The sequence below is a fragment of the Cinclus cinclus genome, chromosome 28 (assembly GCF_963662255.1).
Source record: "Cinclus cinclus chromosome 28, bCinCin1.1, whole genome shotgun sequence".
NCBI lineage: Eukaryota > Metazoa > Chordata > Aves > Passeriformes > Cinclidae > Cinclus > Cinclus cinclus.
The window spans coordinates 3,665,470-3,681,412 of record NC_085073.1 but is presented as its reverse complement, the minus strand read 5'-3'; the positions used below and the strand labels follow the sequence as shown (position 1 = coordinate 3,681,412).

The 15,943-nt window shown below is 54.3% G+C and overlaps 3 protein-coding genes across 3 annotated transcripts; 1 reads left to right on the top strand and 2 right to left on the bottom strand.

Annotated features, from left to right (window-relative positions):
- Positions 1-2,681: 2,681 nt before the first annotated feature.
- Positions 2,682-8,043, bottom strand: LOC134054379 (granzyme E-like). Its single transcript, XM_062510106.1, has 6 exons — positions 7,911-8,043; positions 5,512-5,669; positions 5,254-5,413; positions 4,124-4,265; positions 3,776-4,009; positions 2,682-3,357 (listed from the first exon to the last, which is right to left on the bottom strand). The coding sequence occupies exons 2-6, from the start codon at positions 5,573-5,575 to the stop codon at positions 3,220-3,222; spliced, it is 738 nt and encodes a 245-aa protein (XP_062366090.1). The 5' UTR covers positions 5,576-5,669; positions 7,911-8,043; the 3' UTR covers positions 2,682-3,219.
- An 8-nt stretch (positions 8,044-8,051) lies between these two features.
- Positions 8,052-10,018, bottom strand: LOC134054380 (cathepsin G-like). The gene is made up of 5 exons (XM_062510107.1): positions 9,889-10,018; positions 9,656-9,803; positions 9,335-9,470; positions 8,812-9,063; positions 8,052-8,526 (listed from the first exon to the last, which is right to left on the bottom strand). The coding sequence occupies exons 1-5, from the start codon at positions 9,950-9,952 to the stop codon at positions 8,392-8,394; spliced, it is 735 nt and encodes a 244-aa protein (XP_062366091.1). The 5' UTR covers positions 9,953-10,018; the 3' UTR covers positions 8,052-8,391.
- Positions 10,019-13,070: 3,052 nt separating this feature from the next.
- Positions 13,071-15,601, top strand: S1PR4 (sphingosine-1-phosphate receptor 4). Its single transcript, XM_062510127.1, has 2 exons — positions 13,071-13,168; positions 13,826-15,601. The coding sequence occupies exon 2, from the start codon at positions 13,998-14,000 to the stop codon at positions 15,222-15,224; it is 1,227 nt and encodes a 408-aa protein (XP_062366111.1). The 5' UTR covers positions 13,071-13,168; positions 13,826-13,997; the 3' UTR covers positions 15,225-15,601.
- The last annotated feature ends 342 nt before the right edge of the window (positions 15,602-15,943 follow it).

Sequence of the window (15,943 nt, the reverse complement as noted above, 5' to 3'; positions counted from 1 at the left end):
CTTTTTGCAACTCCCAGGTGTGTGTGTGGGGCTGTCCCTGGAGCGTGGCAGTGGAGGAGCAGGAGGCTGGAGCAGCCCAGGGAAGGAGGCAGCTGTTGGCAGCAGCGGAGGGAACAGCCCATGCAGCAGGCTCACACTTGCTGCTTTCCCAAGGACCACTCCAGCCCAGGCTGGAAAAAGTATTCCAGCAACACAGAGAGCTCCTCACCTCCAGCTCCACGGCTGGGGCCAGAGGACCTCGGCTTCTCCGACCCTGCCGTGCCCATCCTGCAACGAGAGGCCTTGGGAATGTGGGAGGCTGTGTCATGAGGCTACCTGCTACTGCCTGGATCATTCCTTTGGCCTGCAGCCTGCTCCAGAGGGAGGGACTCAGCAAAAGAGGGCTGCCAGAGCTGGGCTGTGGGCCAGGGGAGTGTCCTGATAAGGTGAGCTGGCCCAGGGACTGGAGTTGTGGCAGTGCTGCAAATCACTTTAAACCTGGCTGCTGGACGTCCCTGCCAACACCAAAGCATGTCCTTGGGGCTGTGCACATGGGTTAACCTGACATGAAGGAAATACATTTTCATATTTTTCATGTTAAAAACATCTCATGTTCAAAAAAAGGGCAAAGGAAAAAGGCCTTGCCTTGTCCTTGGACAACCATCATCCTCCCAGCAGGAGGAAGCCCTTTCCTTTGAGTATTCCTTTTGCCCTCTTGTGAAGAGAGGGAAGTATCTGTCCAGCATAAGAGTCCATGCCATGTGGAATTTATAAAGAGGGATATAAAGTCTCCCTTCTCTACTTCAGCTTTCTCTCCTGTGTTATCCAGATCCCACACAGGACTCTGAAGTTGATGTGCAGCTCAGGAGCTTGGGACCAGCTTGGCCTGTGGGATGGCAGCTGCTGTTGGAACAACATTTCTGTCAAGAACTCCTTGAGCCCTGTGCTCAGCAAGGCCTTGTCCTAACCCAAGCTGTTTCCTGTGTGCCCTCCCAGTGATACCAGTTTGGTATAATTGTCCTCAAGCTGCTTTATCTCCTGCCATGCAGCTTGACCAGGAAGTTAAGCCTCCACAAGCAATTCTTGTAACATCTTCACCACTGTGGGTGGAGAACTCATGGCTTTTGAAAAGTTTTTTATGACTGGACTGTCTGACAAAGACTCCACTCCTGGGCTGTGTGAAGCTTCTGGGTAACCCCAGTTGCTGAGCTGGGTGAGGATGTGGCTCACCAGGGACCTCAGCTGTTGCCCAGGGCTGTTCTACACCTGTGGCCAAGTGCTGTTATTTGTCCCTGGCCACCCCTGTGCACTGCTCCTGGAGCTGCTCCTTCCTTCATCTCAGGTGAGTATCTGTAGCTCCTGGCCATGGAAATAAATGGTGTTTTTATGGAGCTCCCCAAAGACAGGTCTCTCCTGCTCTGCTGGTTCCCATCCTCCCTCCCAGTGACTCAGGCCTTCAGTCTCCAGCTCTCCAAGAGGTGACAGGCTCTTTGCACAGAAGATGCAGGATGAGAACTGGGAAATCCTTCTGGGCAGGATTTGGTAGCCTCAATAGAAAAGAAGTCTCTGCTCAATGCCAGCTTTGCAACCCTTGAGTCAGAGCAGATTAAATGATGTAAAGAACCCTGGGGAAAAGAGGTGTCTTTTCTCAGCTCAGTAATGAACTTGCTTCCAAACTGCAAGAGGTAAGTTTTTTTGATCCGTTTGGAAGTTGTTTAGAGAGAGAACCTTGAAGAACACACCCTGTTGCCAACCCAAAGAGGGCACTCTGGGCATGAAAAACTCAGCAGAAGTGTGCTAGAGGTATTTTCCTTGTGCAACATCACCCACAGCAAAAACCACTGATAACTCTGCCCAGCTGCAGCTTTTCTTAGTCAGGTGAGTGACCTGGGGACTTTTAGACATTTTGAATTATAAGGTTTGGAAAATATTTGGAGTTTTCACATCTTTGGCCTTGTGTTTCATATCCAGTGCTGCCACAGATGTTGGAATGGCCTTTGACAAGTCACCTTTGGGCAGAAGTGAGAATAAGAAAAGCCAAACACTCTCCAGAAGTGTGTTTTTGTCAATGAAATCCTAAACATCTGACGGAAGAGTTTGAGCTCCTCTTGCTGGGTCTCTTGCCAAATCTCCAGATTAATTTCCTCAGGTTGCAATATTTTTAAGTTCTATTGTAGAAGAGGCAGGGGTTTATTTTTTTGTCTTAAACCGTGCCATGTAGAAATAAAATATTTACTGACTGTCAGGCTGTGGTGCAGCTGTGTGGTTCCTTTCTTTGCTGCCGGTTTCACTAAAAAGATGACTCAGTGTGTCTTGACGAATACCTGTGAGTGACAGAGCTGCACTGGGGGGAAGATGCTGGATTTGTGTGGAATGGCAGCCAGAGGGGGGATGGGGTAGAAGTGATGGGGGAGAGGATGTGATGGAGTGAGGGAATCCCCTAAGTAACAGCTTGGAGATCCCTGGAGGGAGTGAGGGGAGCCCCTGCCCTGAAATCCAGACTGGTCATCTATTCTGGAGGCTCAGATGACACAGAAAATGGAGGCCATTGGTTGGGGTAGAAACCTCCACCTTGGGATTCAGCTCTTTGAGCTGTGGCTTTCTCATGAGCTGTTCAGGACTAGAGCCAGTGGCCCAGAGAAATCCAAATTGCACCAGGAAAAAGGCTTTCAAATGCTGATGAGATTTATTATGTGTTCTAACAACACTGGAGCTACAGAAGAGGGGAGAAGGAAGGCAGCAGGTTTCAGAGGTAGGGGAAAGCAGGAACTGGAAGTGCCCTCCTTGGAGCTTGGGCATCCCTGAAGCCCCAGGGCTTGGGCAAAGGACACCCAGACGTGCTGTCACAAATGACAGAAGGGGAGGAGGCTGCTCTTTGGATCCTTCTGATCTCATGGTGCAGCCTTCCCCTGAGGGTTACAGATGTCCCCTCAGCTACTGGCACCTCTCTAGGGCTGTCCTGCTGCTTCCTCTGGAGCTGGAGCCACAAAGGGCTAAATCAGGGCAGCAGTGAAGGAGTGCAGGAACTCCCCAGTGTGGCCAGGGGACAAACACGACCAAGGCACAACCTCTGTGCCAGCCCCACCACGGACAGAGCTCGGCTTGGCTGCAGAGAATTCCTTGACATATCCACCAGGACCAGTGGAAGATGTTTGCCAGGGAGAAAGGAAGAGAAAGCTGGTGTGGACTGGGGCTCTGGAGGGTGAGCTCTCCAGGGCAGCAGCTGCAGGGGGAGCAGGGTCATGCTGACTTCAGGACACTGTTGACCCAGGGGAGGAAAGGAGAGATGTGTGTGTAGAAGCCAGGCCAGTTGTTGTGCCTGTAGGAGAAGATGCCATAGGCTTTGTTGTTGCAGACCAGTGGATCCCCAGCATCCCCCTGTGAAAAGGAAGAGAGAGATCACTGCTGGGTTATGGCAACTCCAGGGAAGGAGTTCCTTTGCAAAGAACAGGGAGGCTGCAAGCATCAGGACAGAATTTCCCCAGCAGAAACCTGGACTGGCAGTGGATGGAGAGAATCCTGCCTCCACAAGAGACTGGTGGCAACTTGCTTTGGGACCCAGCTGGGGGAACTCTGAAGCTTCATTTCTGCCCTTCTGCTGACTTCAGATATAAAACACACTCAGGCCAACAATGAGATTCAGGGCGAGCTCCTCTGGCCAAACTCTTTCCCCCCTGTGCTGCTGCCAACTCCCAGGTCCTGTGCCATGGGAAGACAAGGATCCTCTTCCCTTGTGCTTTGCCCCTGGCTAAAACCTCCCCCGCAGCCTCCTCCTCCTCCCTAGTCAGAGACTGACCTTTTCAGGTACCCCAGAGGATTTGCTGCGGCCACAAATCAAGTTGTCAGCGAGTCCTGGGTAGTGGCTGAGGCAGTCCCTTTGTTTGATGATGGTGACAGTGGCCTCACGCAAGGTGACAGTGTCTGTCCTGTAGCCCCAGCCGACCACGCTGCACTCAGCCCCACCACGAACTTTGGATTTCTCAAAGGAAATGGGCCTGACGTGGTTGTTGCTGGTGGCATTGCCATTCAGCTGGGCAAGGGGACAGAAAGCACAGAGATGAGTGGCTGGCCTGTAATCCACTGTCCCCTTCTGCTCCAGGCTTGCAGCTCAGCTCTGCACATCAGGTTGCTCCAGCCAGGTTACCTTCAGCAAAAGGATGTCATTTCCCTTCTTGGGGTTTGTAAAATCTGGGTGGCTGTGGTACTCCTTGACCTCGAAGGTTTGCCAGCTTTCCTCTCTGCTTCGGAGTGTGCGGGCTCCCAGGATGACAGTCAGAGGTTTGTGCCTGGTGAAATCAAGCACAGTGGGTGTCACCAGCTTGTCCCTGTCTTACCTGGGAACACTGAGGCTCATCTCCCAGGGGCATGGCCAGGAGAGTCCAACTACACAGATACAGTTTATATGCATTCCCTATACACTGTATATTATACATGCACTCTTTAAGAAGAATGGTGGGAGCAAGGAGCTCTGCCAGTGAATCTGCCCAGCCAAGAGGCAGAGCAAGCTCCCACCTGAGCTCTGCAAGGGCTCCTTTATCTCCAGACCTCAAGCTGGGCACATTTGGTCCAATGCTGCTTCTCTCTTGTTCTGGGCTACACATGCCCATGGAAGTACAAGGATTTCTAAATCAGAATATTTCTCTGTCCTCAACACCTGCAGAAAGTGCTGTCTCAAGAAAATTGGAAAGGAATCTTTGGTATGTGCAGGAGTCCCTCCCAACCTCCCAGGTGAGGCTCGGGCCCCCAGGTTCCTGGGTCCTCCTTTTTGCTGCTCAGGTGTGGGGACTGGCCCTGAGCCTGTCACTGGCACCAGGGCAGAGCTGCCAGCCCAGAGTTCTGCACATCTGGAAAAGTCCTCCTGCCCATCCATACCCCAGCTGGAGGGGTGGAAAAGGGCTGGGCAAGAAGCTGGCTCATAGGAAATAATTCTGCCAAGAAACAGGTTAGTGACAGAAAGGACAAAGCCTGACAGGAGATCGGTGCCAGCAAGGGAAGAAGCCACTCTAACCTCCCATTACTGACATCTGGGAAAAATAAAATGAGTCATGGAGGTGAAAAAAAATCAGGGTAAATATCTGAGGGTGGGCTGGGGATGGAGATGGGGCTCAGAGCTGTCCCTGAGCCATGCCCTGCCCTGTGCTGGCTGCCAGGGAAAGAGCCTGGTCATGGCTGAAGTGACTCCAGCTGTGACACCTCCCTAGAGGAGATGCTCCCCAGGCCGTGGCGGAGCAGACACCTCACTGCAGGTGCTGTGTGGACACAGCCAAGACTTACACGAGGCACTGAGCTGCTGTCATCACCCAACTAGGGGCCACGAGGAAGCCTCCACAGAAATGGTTGTCCTTTCCCTGCAGGTAGGCCACGTAGGGTGTGGGGTGTGTCCTGGAGGCTGCCTTGGCTTCTCCTCCTCTCTCCCTCCACTTCCAGGGATAATCTGCAACGGATGGGGCTGAGGACGAGGGGTTTGGAGGGCACATGGCTGAGATTCATCCTTCCCCCACCCTCTCCTTGCCTCCAACCCACTCTACTTACCAGTGCTGACTGCAGGGCACATCACCAGCAGGACGGGCAGCAGGAGTGTCTGCAGATGCTCCATCACAGCCTTCTGAGCTCCAGGGGATCCCTTAGAGGTGGGGCTGCATCTGGGGTCTCATCCTGCTCCCAGCAAGGTTTTATAGCCTGACACCAGACTCCAGGAAACCACAGAAGTCAGACTCATCTGAAGAATCTCTCCACAAGCTGCATGTCTCAGCAGTATGAGAGGGGAATTCAGTCAGTCTTGGCCTTGGGTGGATTGAAAATCCACCTCCATCATGGGTCTGATCTGAGGGATCTGACGTCCTTCTGAACCCAGAGCCAATTTTAGAAATTTGTGTTTGTTCTGGAAGCTGCGGGCAATGCACCCACCCTCATCTCTTTGACTTCCAGTGAGGTCTTCCCTTGCAGCTTCTATTCTCTGTCGAGCACTTGCAAACCCTCTTGATTTTTATCACGAGCTCTACATGAACGAGATTTTTTTAACCTAATGCATCAGTTCCGAAGACTGTGCAGTAGCAGGTGAGGACTCTCCTGCTCTCCCTCAGCAGCTGCAGCCTTGGCTAAGGGAGCAAAACTGCCACGAATATGTTTATAACATGGCACTGATGATATTGGGGAGAAATCCTCCTCTGGGAGGGTGGGCAGGCCCTGGCACAGGGTGCCCAGAGCAGCTGTGGCTGCCCCTGGATCCCTGGCAGTGTCCAAGGTTGGACAGGGCTTGGAGCAACCTGGGATTGTGGAAGGTGTCCCTGCCCGTGGCAGGAGTGGAATGAGATGATCCCTAAGGGCCCTTCCAGCCCAATCCATTCTGGGATTTTACGGTAAGAACAAACTTGGAACTTTGGCAGTTCAGCTGTGACGAAATGGGGCTGACACTTCCCTGCTGCCTCACTGCCAGTAAATCTGCTTTCCCCTCTGCCTCCAGTGCCACTGGGTAAACCCCATTTTTAAGCTACATGTTGCCATTCTCGTGCAAAGCCTGCAGCAGTTGGAGCTTCAAGGAAAACCCTGACGTGACAAAGATTCATAATGCACAGATAAGCAGCTGCAGCCTGTTCACTTGCAGATTTCTGAGCTGATAGCAGCTGTGAGCAGAAGCCCAAACATGGACCCTTCTCAGTTTCCCCAGGGCAGCCTGGGTTCTGAAGGCAGAGGTGATGCAGTTTCCCTTCATCCCAGGCTAAAACGTGGAGGATTTCTGATCAGAAATCCAGGCTGGACTGTGGAAACCTCCTTCCTCTGATGGGGGTGACCAGTGGTAGACTGGGAAAGGCCACGAGAGCAGGGAAGCACCCCCTTCCCCAGGACTGCAGACAGTTTTCATACGTTTAAAATTCCCCACTGGTTTTTCCCACCGCAAACCACCCCAGTCTCCTCCTGACATCACAGACATCCGTCACCCCTGCCAGGGAGTTCTGCACTCACTCCTTTCCCAGGGCATCATCTCTGTCCCCGTCATCACCCCCAGGGAACTCTTGGCTCTCTCTGTACACAAGAGATGCCACCAGAAACAAGCTGGGATGAAGGAGATGAGGGCTCAGAGAGCAGCCTGGTGCAGGCCATGGAAGGAAGTTCAGACTCCAATGCAGGAGCTGTCTGAAAACAGTGCTCGAGCATCCTTTGTGGGGAGAGTTTGTCTTTGGGTATCATCCAGCTCAGGGGAGAGATTTGGGCTACCACCAGAACAGCCTGTGGTCAGGGGGACAAGGATGTGCCAAGCAGCTCCACAGAAGCCAGCCAGGACTCATCCTGTCCTTCTCCAGGGACCCAGCTGGGCCCCGTGCAGTTATTATGGGAGGAAAGGAGGAAGTGTCTTGGGGTCAGGCACTTTAGTGAGCCCAGGTCCTTCATCAACCCTTTCAGTTCAATCCTTTCTAAGTTTCTACCCAAGACATGGTGCAGAAACGGGGATGGACTGTGGCTGCTGGCAATAAGCAAAGCCTGGAAGCAGTGGGTGTGTAAAAGCTGGGACTTGGGGTGTGCCTCCTCTCTGGGATCCTAAAGCCCTGAACCTGGTGCCTTAACAGCCACCTGCCTACACTCAAGGGCACAGTCCACAAAAAGTCCAATTCCCTCCTCCCAGTGAAGCCTCTTGCAGCTCAGACAGTTGGGAAGATAAGCCTGGTGTGCCCTGTGACCTTGCTGTGTGGCCTGCACTGTGTCCTAGGGTGCACCACTTGAGAGGGAACAGCCTTTACTCTGCAGGGAATGACAGCTTCAGGGTTCTGGTGACTGCTGATGCCCCCACATCCTTGCTACCTGTGCTCCCAGGAGGGTAACAGCAGTGCTGAAGTTGGTGAAAGGAGTGTGTGCCCATCATTTTCCCCAGAACATTTCTACCTGGGCAGTTTTTCTCCTCATCATCCCTGTGACCCCAGGAAGAGCAACCATACCTCTTGTTTCTGAGCCTGCCAGTGATTCAGGATGCAGAACTGTGATTGCTGCTGTCCCAGCAGCCTCTCACGTGCAGCAGCCAGACCCTCCCTCCTGCACTCTGTGGCGAGGCCACAAGAAACACAACACACTCTGGGAGATGCAGCTCCGAATTTACTGTGGGTGCTTTAAGTGCAGCAAGGTTCAAGCAGGAACAGGGTTATCTCTGAAGGAAGTGGGGTCTGCTGTGGCACAGCCTTCTTTTGTGCCATCTGGGGCCATCCCTGCTTCTGCCAGGGTGATTTAATACAGCCCTGGGATGGGCAGGGAGTGGGACAGGCAGCAGCCTCAGAACAGAATGAAGGGGACCCTCAAGTGCACTGATCAAGTCATTTGGGTTCCCAAGGAGAGAGAGGGAGCTGAGCCTTCAGCAGGGGCAGGAAGGAAGCTATTGCAGTCTCCAGGGCTACACCAGAGCTGGAGAAAGTGCTGCCACTGCTGCTACTTCTTCATGACTTTTTTGATCCAGGGCAGGTAGTTGGAGATGCGAGTGTAGACCCCGGGTGGGGAGCTGTAGCCAAAGGAAACTACACCTTGTGCCACTTTATTACATACCAGAGGCCCACCAGAATCTCCCTAGGAAGAGATGAGATTGATTTTAGAGGCTTCTTCCCTGTGGTAACAGGTTTCTCCCTGGTCCCTCCCAGCCCCATATCCCACCCAGCTGAAGGGGCTGCCCCAAGCTGGTGAGCTGGGGCTCTACCCCTGGTGCTGGAAGGACTGTGGGTGGTGTCAGGACATCCAGAGAGCCAGTCCTTATGGGAACTGTGATCAGATGCTTGTCACCTGCCCTGGGACCTGGCTGTGCTCATGCCAGCAGCAGCTCCTGCTCCCAGAGAGCCCTGTGTACCCTCCCCATACCTGGCTGGAATCCTTCAGCTCGTGGAAGCTGCCTGCACAGATCATGCCAGAATCAAGGTGTGGGTAGAAGAGGGCACATTTCCTGCGGCTGTAGATGGAGACTTTGGTCTCAAAGAGCTTGTTGGTGGCCCTGTCCTCATCGATCAGCCCCCAGCCAGCAATCGTGCACTTGGTGCCCGTGGGGAGGTCACTGCTGGTCTTGGGCAGTGGGATGGGCTGGATGTAGTCGTTGAGAGTGGCCTTTGATGTTAGCTGGGGGAAAGAGGGCTGTGAGCAGGACACTTTCTTTGCAGAGGCAGGGAGGGTCTAGCAGGCTCTGCAAGTTCCGGGGAGCTTCTGTCAAAGCCACATGAGGCTCCAACCCCTGCCCATGGCTCCTTCCCAGGTACTTCCCAGTCCTGCCAGCCTCCGGCACCTCTGGCAGAAGCAGCTTTGCAGAAGGAGCTAACAGCCAGGATGAGCCCTGCCAGTCCCTGCCAGCCCCAAGTCCCAGCCCACCCTCTCCCCCCACAGAACTCCTTGCCTGGAGCAGCATGATGTCGTTTTCCATCGTGCCAGGGTCATATTCAGGGTGCTCGTGGTACTTGAGCACTCCCCGGACCTGCTGGGTTTTTTCTGGTTTTTCAATGTTGTGAGCTCCCAGGATGACTGTGGTATTCCTGGCCATGGCAGTAGAGGGGAGAAAGGTGAAACCAGGCTGGGCATCACCCACCTCCCTCATTTTGGCAGACAGGTGGAGAGAGCTGCCTAGCACAGGAGTAACCTGCTCCAAAATTGTTCCAGGGAAGGAGCTCCCAGCCTAGGGGAGAAAGAAGGGCATAAAGCCCCACTATCAAGTACTCACCCCATGCAGTGTGCAGCTGACATCACCCAGTCTGGAGCCACCAGGAAGCCCCCACAGCTCCCCAGCTCTGCTATCTTCAGATATGCCATGTACGGGTGGGAGTGGGGCTGTGCCTCATGGCCCCCCACGATCTGAGCCCGCAGAGCACCTGCAAGACACCCCAGCACAGGATGAGCCAGGGGCTGCTCCGAGCCCAAAAGAGCCACCTCGCTCCCAGCAAAGCCCTGACTTACTGGCCCTGGTCCACGGGCAGCAGAGCAGGAGCAGCAGGGCAGGCAGTGGCTGGGGCTGGCACATCTCTGCCACAGCTGGATGCTCCTCTCCAGATGTGTGCAAGTCCTGAGTTTCCCCGTGGCCAGGGGCTGGTTTTATGGCCTGTGCCCAGCAGCCAGGAAATCATGTGCAAGGGGCTGATTGTGTTAATCAGGGCATCTCTGGCCTGGCCTGCTCAGTGCCCACGTGCCAGTGGCTGTGATTGATGGGTGATAGCACAGGAGGGAAAGGCCAGGGTAGACAGAGCCTGCTACACCACAGTCACAGCCTCAGGGATGCTGACAGCAAGAGAAAGGTGTCCTTTGGTGGTTTTGAGGTGTGATTTAACATTTCTCCCACACTTTCTGTTTAATGTTTTCTGCCTTGAGGAAAAGCAAGGTTCTAAAAAAAAGGCCACTTAAAAAAAAACAAACAAAACACAAAACAAAACAAAACAAACAAACAAAAAAAAAAACAAAAAAGAAACCAAACCAAACAAAACAAACAACCCCCCAAACAAACAAACAACAACAACAAAAAAACCTTTTGCCATTTAAAGGCATAAATGTGGTCTAGAGGAGACCATCCTGAAACTTGCTCTTTCATATTTGTGTTTTCTTTCAGGAGATGCACTGCAGAGACTGTTTTCCTACAGAGATCCACCATCACAACCACCCAATTTAAATGAAAGGGCACCAGGCACAACAACTGTGCCTGGGACAGTTTTTGAGCACTGTGAAAAGTCAGATCTACAGGGTTTGCTGTCAGCCCAGATCAGAGGGGCCTTACTGGTTCTTCTTTGCTCCTCTGGGGCCAGAAGAACCTGGCAGCTTGGGGACTGGGATGCGGGAAGTGCTGCTCTGCAGCAGAAGAGACCAAAGTGAGGAAGTGCAACCACTCAACTGGCAGGAGTGATCAGTCATTTTTAAACCAGCCCCGCTCCACCCTTCCTGGAGCAGAAAAAACACCTGCAAGTGGATGTGCTTGGGCTGTGCTGGGGCCACAGAGGCCACAGGATGGGTGTGTGGAGGGAGAGGTGTGGGACATCTCAGACAGAGATGGGGATGCCTGATGTCCATGAGCCAGCCTGGGGGCTGCCTGACACAGAGCTCTCCACAGATCTTCAACCACGCTTTGTTGTTTTTTTTTTTAATCATAATGTCTGAAAATACAAGCTTTAATCAGGACTGTGCAGCAGCGCAGCAGGAAAACCTCAACAGGAATTATTGATATTTTATCTTGTGTTTGTAACTTGCTGTCTTTCCCCTGCAGCTGCTTGTGGCCCCCCACAATCTGTGGCTGGAAACCCTCCTGGGAGCAGCAGTCCCAGGACAGGAGGGACTGGGCAGCCACAGGCCATGGACACAGGGAGCTGTGCTCCAGGCTGCTGCTCTCCTGTTCCTCTCTGGTGCTCTTTTGACTGCAGACAAGTTCCTCTCTCTGAGGCCAAGGTATTTTGGCCTTCCTGTTGACATCTGGAGGACTCCAGGGCTTCTCTGCTGAGGTGCCTCATCTTAGCATCCGGCAATGCCCACGGCTTTAGCCATGGAACTGGAGCAGACCCACAGGGCTTGAATTGTCCCCCGTGCCTCCCCCGGCCCTTCCAAGCCCAGCACTCAGAGCCATCAGGCAGTTTTCTGGCAGACTGTGGCTTTGATCTGAAGGGAAAAGATGAGAAATGCTGCAGGAGGGGGTGTCCCTCCCCTGCCCCACTTTGCTTCAAAGAAAGAACATCTGAACTGAGATGGCAGCAAAGGAGAAGTGCCAAGATACAGCTCAGCCCGTGACTGTGCAGAGCAACAGGGACAGGACAGAGCAGGAACTCTCCAGTGTGTGGGGGCTCAGGCAAGAAGAACCCCGTTAGCTCCCAGTCAGGAGCTGGGGACTCCCTGCCTTGGATATGTTTGTGGAAGGGGCATTAGGAAGATCCTTCAATGTTTTACTGGTCCGGAGAACCTTCACACCAAGGGTGAGGGGGTCAAGCCGTCCCAGCAGCTCATCTGCCTCCTCCTGCCATCCAAAGGGTTTTCCTGCCCCCAGTCCCATCCTTTCCCCAGATCTCTCTCCTGTCAGAAATCTCTGGGACTCCTCACACATTGCCAGCTCTCTGAGAAGCTGCTTAGGGTCCATGACAAGGCAAGTTTCTCCATCCTCTGATCTTTCAGGAACGTTCCACCAGTTCTGTCCCGAACATTCACATTAGCTGGAGGTTCACCCTGAAGCAAGAGGAAAGCTCAAAGGAGTGATGTGCCAGGATCACACTGACCCTTTGGATACCAGTGATTTGTGGGCATGAGCCCGGAGCATTTGGGAGCGAGCTCCTGGTGCTGAGCGTGCAGCCCTGCTCCCCTCTGAGCCCTCATGGCCCAGCCTTCCTGCTGATTTCCGCTCCTTCAATCTCGGGGTCATCTGCTGACCTTATCTGTGTGAGTTTCTTTTCACACTGCCGATAGAAAAGGCCAAAACCCCAGCTGAAAGGGTGAAGGTGGAGCATGGAGCCCTCAGCTTTTGACAAGAACCGTTCTTGCTTGCACTCTTTGCTGCAGCAGAAGCCTCCTTTGCATTTTCCACTTGTCTGTGCTGCTGTCCGGGCTGGGATCAATCCAGTGGTCCAGGGGAGCATGGGCTCCCTGGCCAGCTCCCTGCTGATGGAAGAGCTCACTGCTCTTTGCTCTCAGCCTGGGGACATCTTCGTGACTTCCTGCCAGTCTAGAGTGAGAACACAGGTATAGCAGGGCACAGCTTCTGCTGTGACCCTCAGTTAAAAAGTGCTCTGCTTTTCTTTTATCTCTGCCATTTTGCAGCTGATTTGGGTGGGGTCCACCCTGCACAGAAATGTGGTTGATGTTGTAACTTCCCCTTTTTTTTTCACTTTGGTAGGTAGAAGCCTCAGTTATTTTGCACGAGGAGCTGTCCCCACTACCCGCTCCATGCTGGGCCCCAGACAAAGAGCTGGAGAGCTCTGCTGATCCTTCATCAGGCAGCAAGAGCCTCTCACAAGCCATGACAGGTGAGTCCTAAGGCAAATTCCCAGCCACACTTGGGAATAGCATGTTGCAAGGCTCTCTGTCGAGTTTTGCAGACATGAGGAATTAGGCCAATGATGGAAATGAACAGCGCAGTCACGTTCTCCTTCCTTGGTTCTGGTCTCAGCACCTTGTGCCTCCTGTAAAGATGAGAAGCAGCAGCTTTTTGCTTCCTTCCCTGCCCGTGCGAAGAGAGACAGTGGGAAGGTCCTGACCCATCTCTAGCAGATGCTTGGTGAGTTGTAGTTGCAGTGTCAGGGCACGTGCTCAGCTTCGACCGGCTGGTTTCCTCTGAAATGGAAGGGGCTGAGGCTCAGCTGCAGCCACACAGGTGCCTGGAGCTGCTGCACAGAAAGTGCAGGATGGGGGTGGATGTGTCTGGATGTGTTCTGAGAGAGTGGCAGGAGCTGGGCCAGTGCAGGAGCCCTGAGGAGTGACAGCATGGACCTTCGTCCTGAAGAAGGAAGGGGGATGGATCTGGGCATGGGTGGTGCACACAGCAGCTGGGGAAGAGGCAGTGGCTCTCTTCCAGGCTCAGGGCTGAACTGAGTACCACAGCAGGCAGAGAGCACTTTGTATCTCGAGCTGTCTGGGTCCTCTTACCAGCACTTGGATCTGTTCAGCCCCATCGACCCCACCCATCAAGGTGTGGCCCCATTTGACACAGCCTGCTCCAACCCAAAGAGGGCCCGGGCATGTTACTTCATTCATGTCACACCTTCACAACCACAGCAAAGCCGAGAATAACCAGACCCTTACCAAGAAATGACGATAGCTGGTAGAAGAGATGTCAATACCCTCAGTCACAACAGGAAACTTTATTAAACAACAGGAAGCCCATGCTTTGTGGACTTACAAAACGCCTCACCCTCCTCTCCCTTTGCTCTTTCAGTGCTGCAGAGCTGGCAGACAGGGCTCTGACTCTCACCTCCACGGTGAGCAGGGCTGCTGGGCTCAGCCTCACAGCTGCTCCAGCACTCAAACAGAGGATCTGCTCTGCCCCAAGCCCTACTTGACTCCTTCCTCCATTGAGCATCCCTTGACTGCTGACCCAGGCTCAGAAGATGGATGCTTCAGTGCTGAGCTGGCTGGTGAATCGTTCCCTCCTCCTTCCCCTGGACTCTGCTGCACATCCCGAGCTCAGACTCGACCTGCTCAGCACAAAAGCCTCCTGCCTGCAGCTGGCTGCCACGAGGAACGTGAACATCATCCTGCAGCACTACAACTTCTCAGGCAAGCTCACCAACCGGCAGTCTGGGGACGAGGGCATGGGGCTGGTCCGCACCGCCTTCGCCATCATCAGCTGCATCATCATCCTGGAGAACCTGCTGGTGCTGCTGGCCATGCTGCGCTGCCTGCGGGGCCGGCGCTGGGTCTACTCCTGCATCGCCAGCATCACCCTCAGCGACCTGCTGGCAGGGATCGCCTACCTCTGCAACCTCTGCCTGTCAGGCAGCAGGACCTTCCAGCTCTCCCCACAGCTCTGGTTCCTGAGGGAGGGCATCCTCTTCATCGCCTTGGCTGCCTCCACCTTCAGCCTGCTGGTGACGGCCATCGAGCGCTACAGTGCCATGGTGAGGCCGATCGCGGAGAACGAGGCCAGCAAGACCCTGCGCCTGCGTGGCCTCATCGTGTCCTGCTGGCTGCTGGCCCTCGTCATCGGGCTGCTCCCGCTGCTGGGCTGGAACTGCCTCTGTGACTTCCAGGCCTGCTCCGTGCTCCTGCCTCTCTACTCCAAGAACTACATCCTCTTCTCCGTGGTCATGTTCAGCATCATCCTGCTGGGCATCATCGGCCTCTACATCTCCATCTTCCATCTGGTGCAGGCCAGTTCCAAGCAAACCAGCTCCCGGCACGGCCGCAGGCGCTCCCTGCGCTTGCTGAAGACGGTGCTGATGATCCTGGGGGCCTTCATCCTCTGCTGGAGTCCCCTCTTTGTCTTGCTGCTCTTTGATGTTTTCTGTGAGACAGGGGCCTGCACCCACCTGCACAGCCTGGACTGGACCCTGGTTCTGGCCCTGCTGAACTCAGGAATCAATCCCATCATTTATTCCCTGCGCAGCGTGGAGGTTCGCCGTGCCGTGGGGAGCCTGCTGTGCTGCTGCTGTGTCAGGGCTGGGCTCTGCAAGCCTGGCAGCTGCCTGGTCATCTCAGACATCAATTCTGGCTCCTCCACGGAGAGCTCCCTGCGCTACCGCGACAGCTTCCGGAGCTCCGTGGCCTGCAATGCTCGGCCCAGGGCACCTCTGTCCAGCAACTCCAGCATGATGAGCAATCTCCCCAGCCTGTGAGGGGCTATGGGGAGAGCAGGAGATGCCAGACAGCCCCGAGGACCTCATGGTGTTGGTCCTGGCCTGGCAGGACTGTAGTGACTCAGGCTGAGCAGTTGTGAACTGGGGACAGGCTTTCCAGCCCTATCACACTGGGATGGTGCCTCAGTGTGGGTGAAGCACAGGGACAGGAATTGCTCCTAGGCTGGGACTGAAAGATACAGGCACATTTTAGGATTGATGCTCTGCTGGGACAGTTGCAGTGCTCAGGTTCTGTGTGTGTGCTTTGGGTGTGCACAAGTGCTGTACCTGCCCACCTGAGGGTGTTTTGCCCCAGGGCTCAGTAGCAAACAGGGTGGATTTCCCCCACCCGGTGGCCTTCCCAAGCGTTTGGAATCCTTTTGGACCTTCTGTGATGGGCACAGCTGCTGGAAAGGAATGCAAGCTTGATGTCCTGCCCAGCCCGAGGATGGCAGAGGGCGGCAGCCACAGCCCAGACCCTCCCCGGGGGGCAGAGGCTGGGTGGGCACTGAGCCAGGACAAATGCTGTGACAGTGCTCAGAGCTGCAGTGACAGGGCTGGCACAAGCACAGGCAGAAGGAGGAGCCCGGAGAGACTGGGGAGCCTGGTGCCATCCTGGGACTGAAGACACGGCCAGCTTGTGCCTCAGATCCCTGCTCTTCTGTTCTGTCACGTAAGGAATAATCAGAGAAGCACCCAAATGCCTCCTCTCACTGTGC

Coding starts and splice junctions, on each gene's coding strand:
- LOC134054380 (XM_062510107.1), bottom strand. CDS start 9,952: ATGTGCCAGCCCCAGCCACTGCCTGCCCTGCTGCTCCTGCTCTGCTGC. Junction 9,471..9,655: donor TCAGCTGCACACTGCATGGG/GTGAGTACTTGA, acceptor TGCCATGGCCAG/GAATACCACAGTCATCCTGG. Junction 8,527..8,811: donor AGCTGAAGGATTCCAGCCAG/GTATGGGGAGGG, acceptor ATCTCTTCCTAG/GGAGATTCTGGTGGGCCTCT.
- S1PR4 (XM_062510127.1), top strand. CDS start 13,998: ATGGATGCTTCAGTGCTGAGCTGGCTGGTGAATCGTTCCCTCCTCCTT.
- LOC134054379 (XM_062510106.1), bottom strand. CDS start 5,575: ATGGAGCATCTGCAGACACTCCTGCTGCCCGTCCTGCTGGTGATGTGC. Junction 5,414..5,511: donor GTGCCCTGCAGTCAGCACTG/GTAAGTAGAGTG, acceptor CATCCGTTGCAG/ATTATCCCTGGAAGTGGAGG. Junction 4,266..5,253: donor ACAGCAGCTCAGTGCCTCGT/GTAAGTCTTGGC, acceptor TGATTTCACCAG/GCACAAACCTCTGACTGTCA.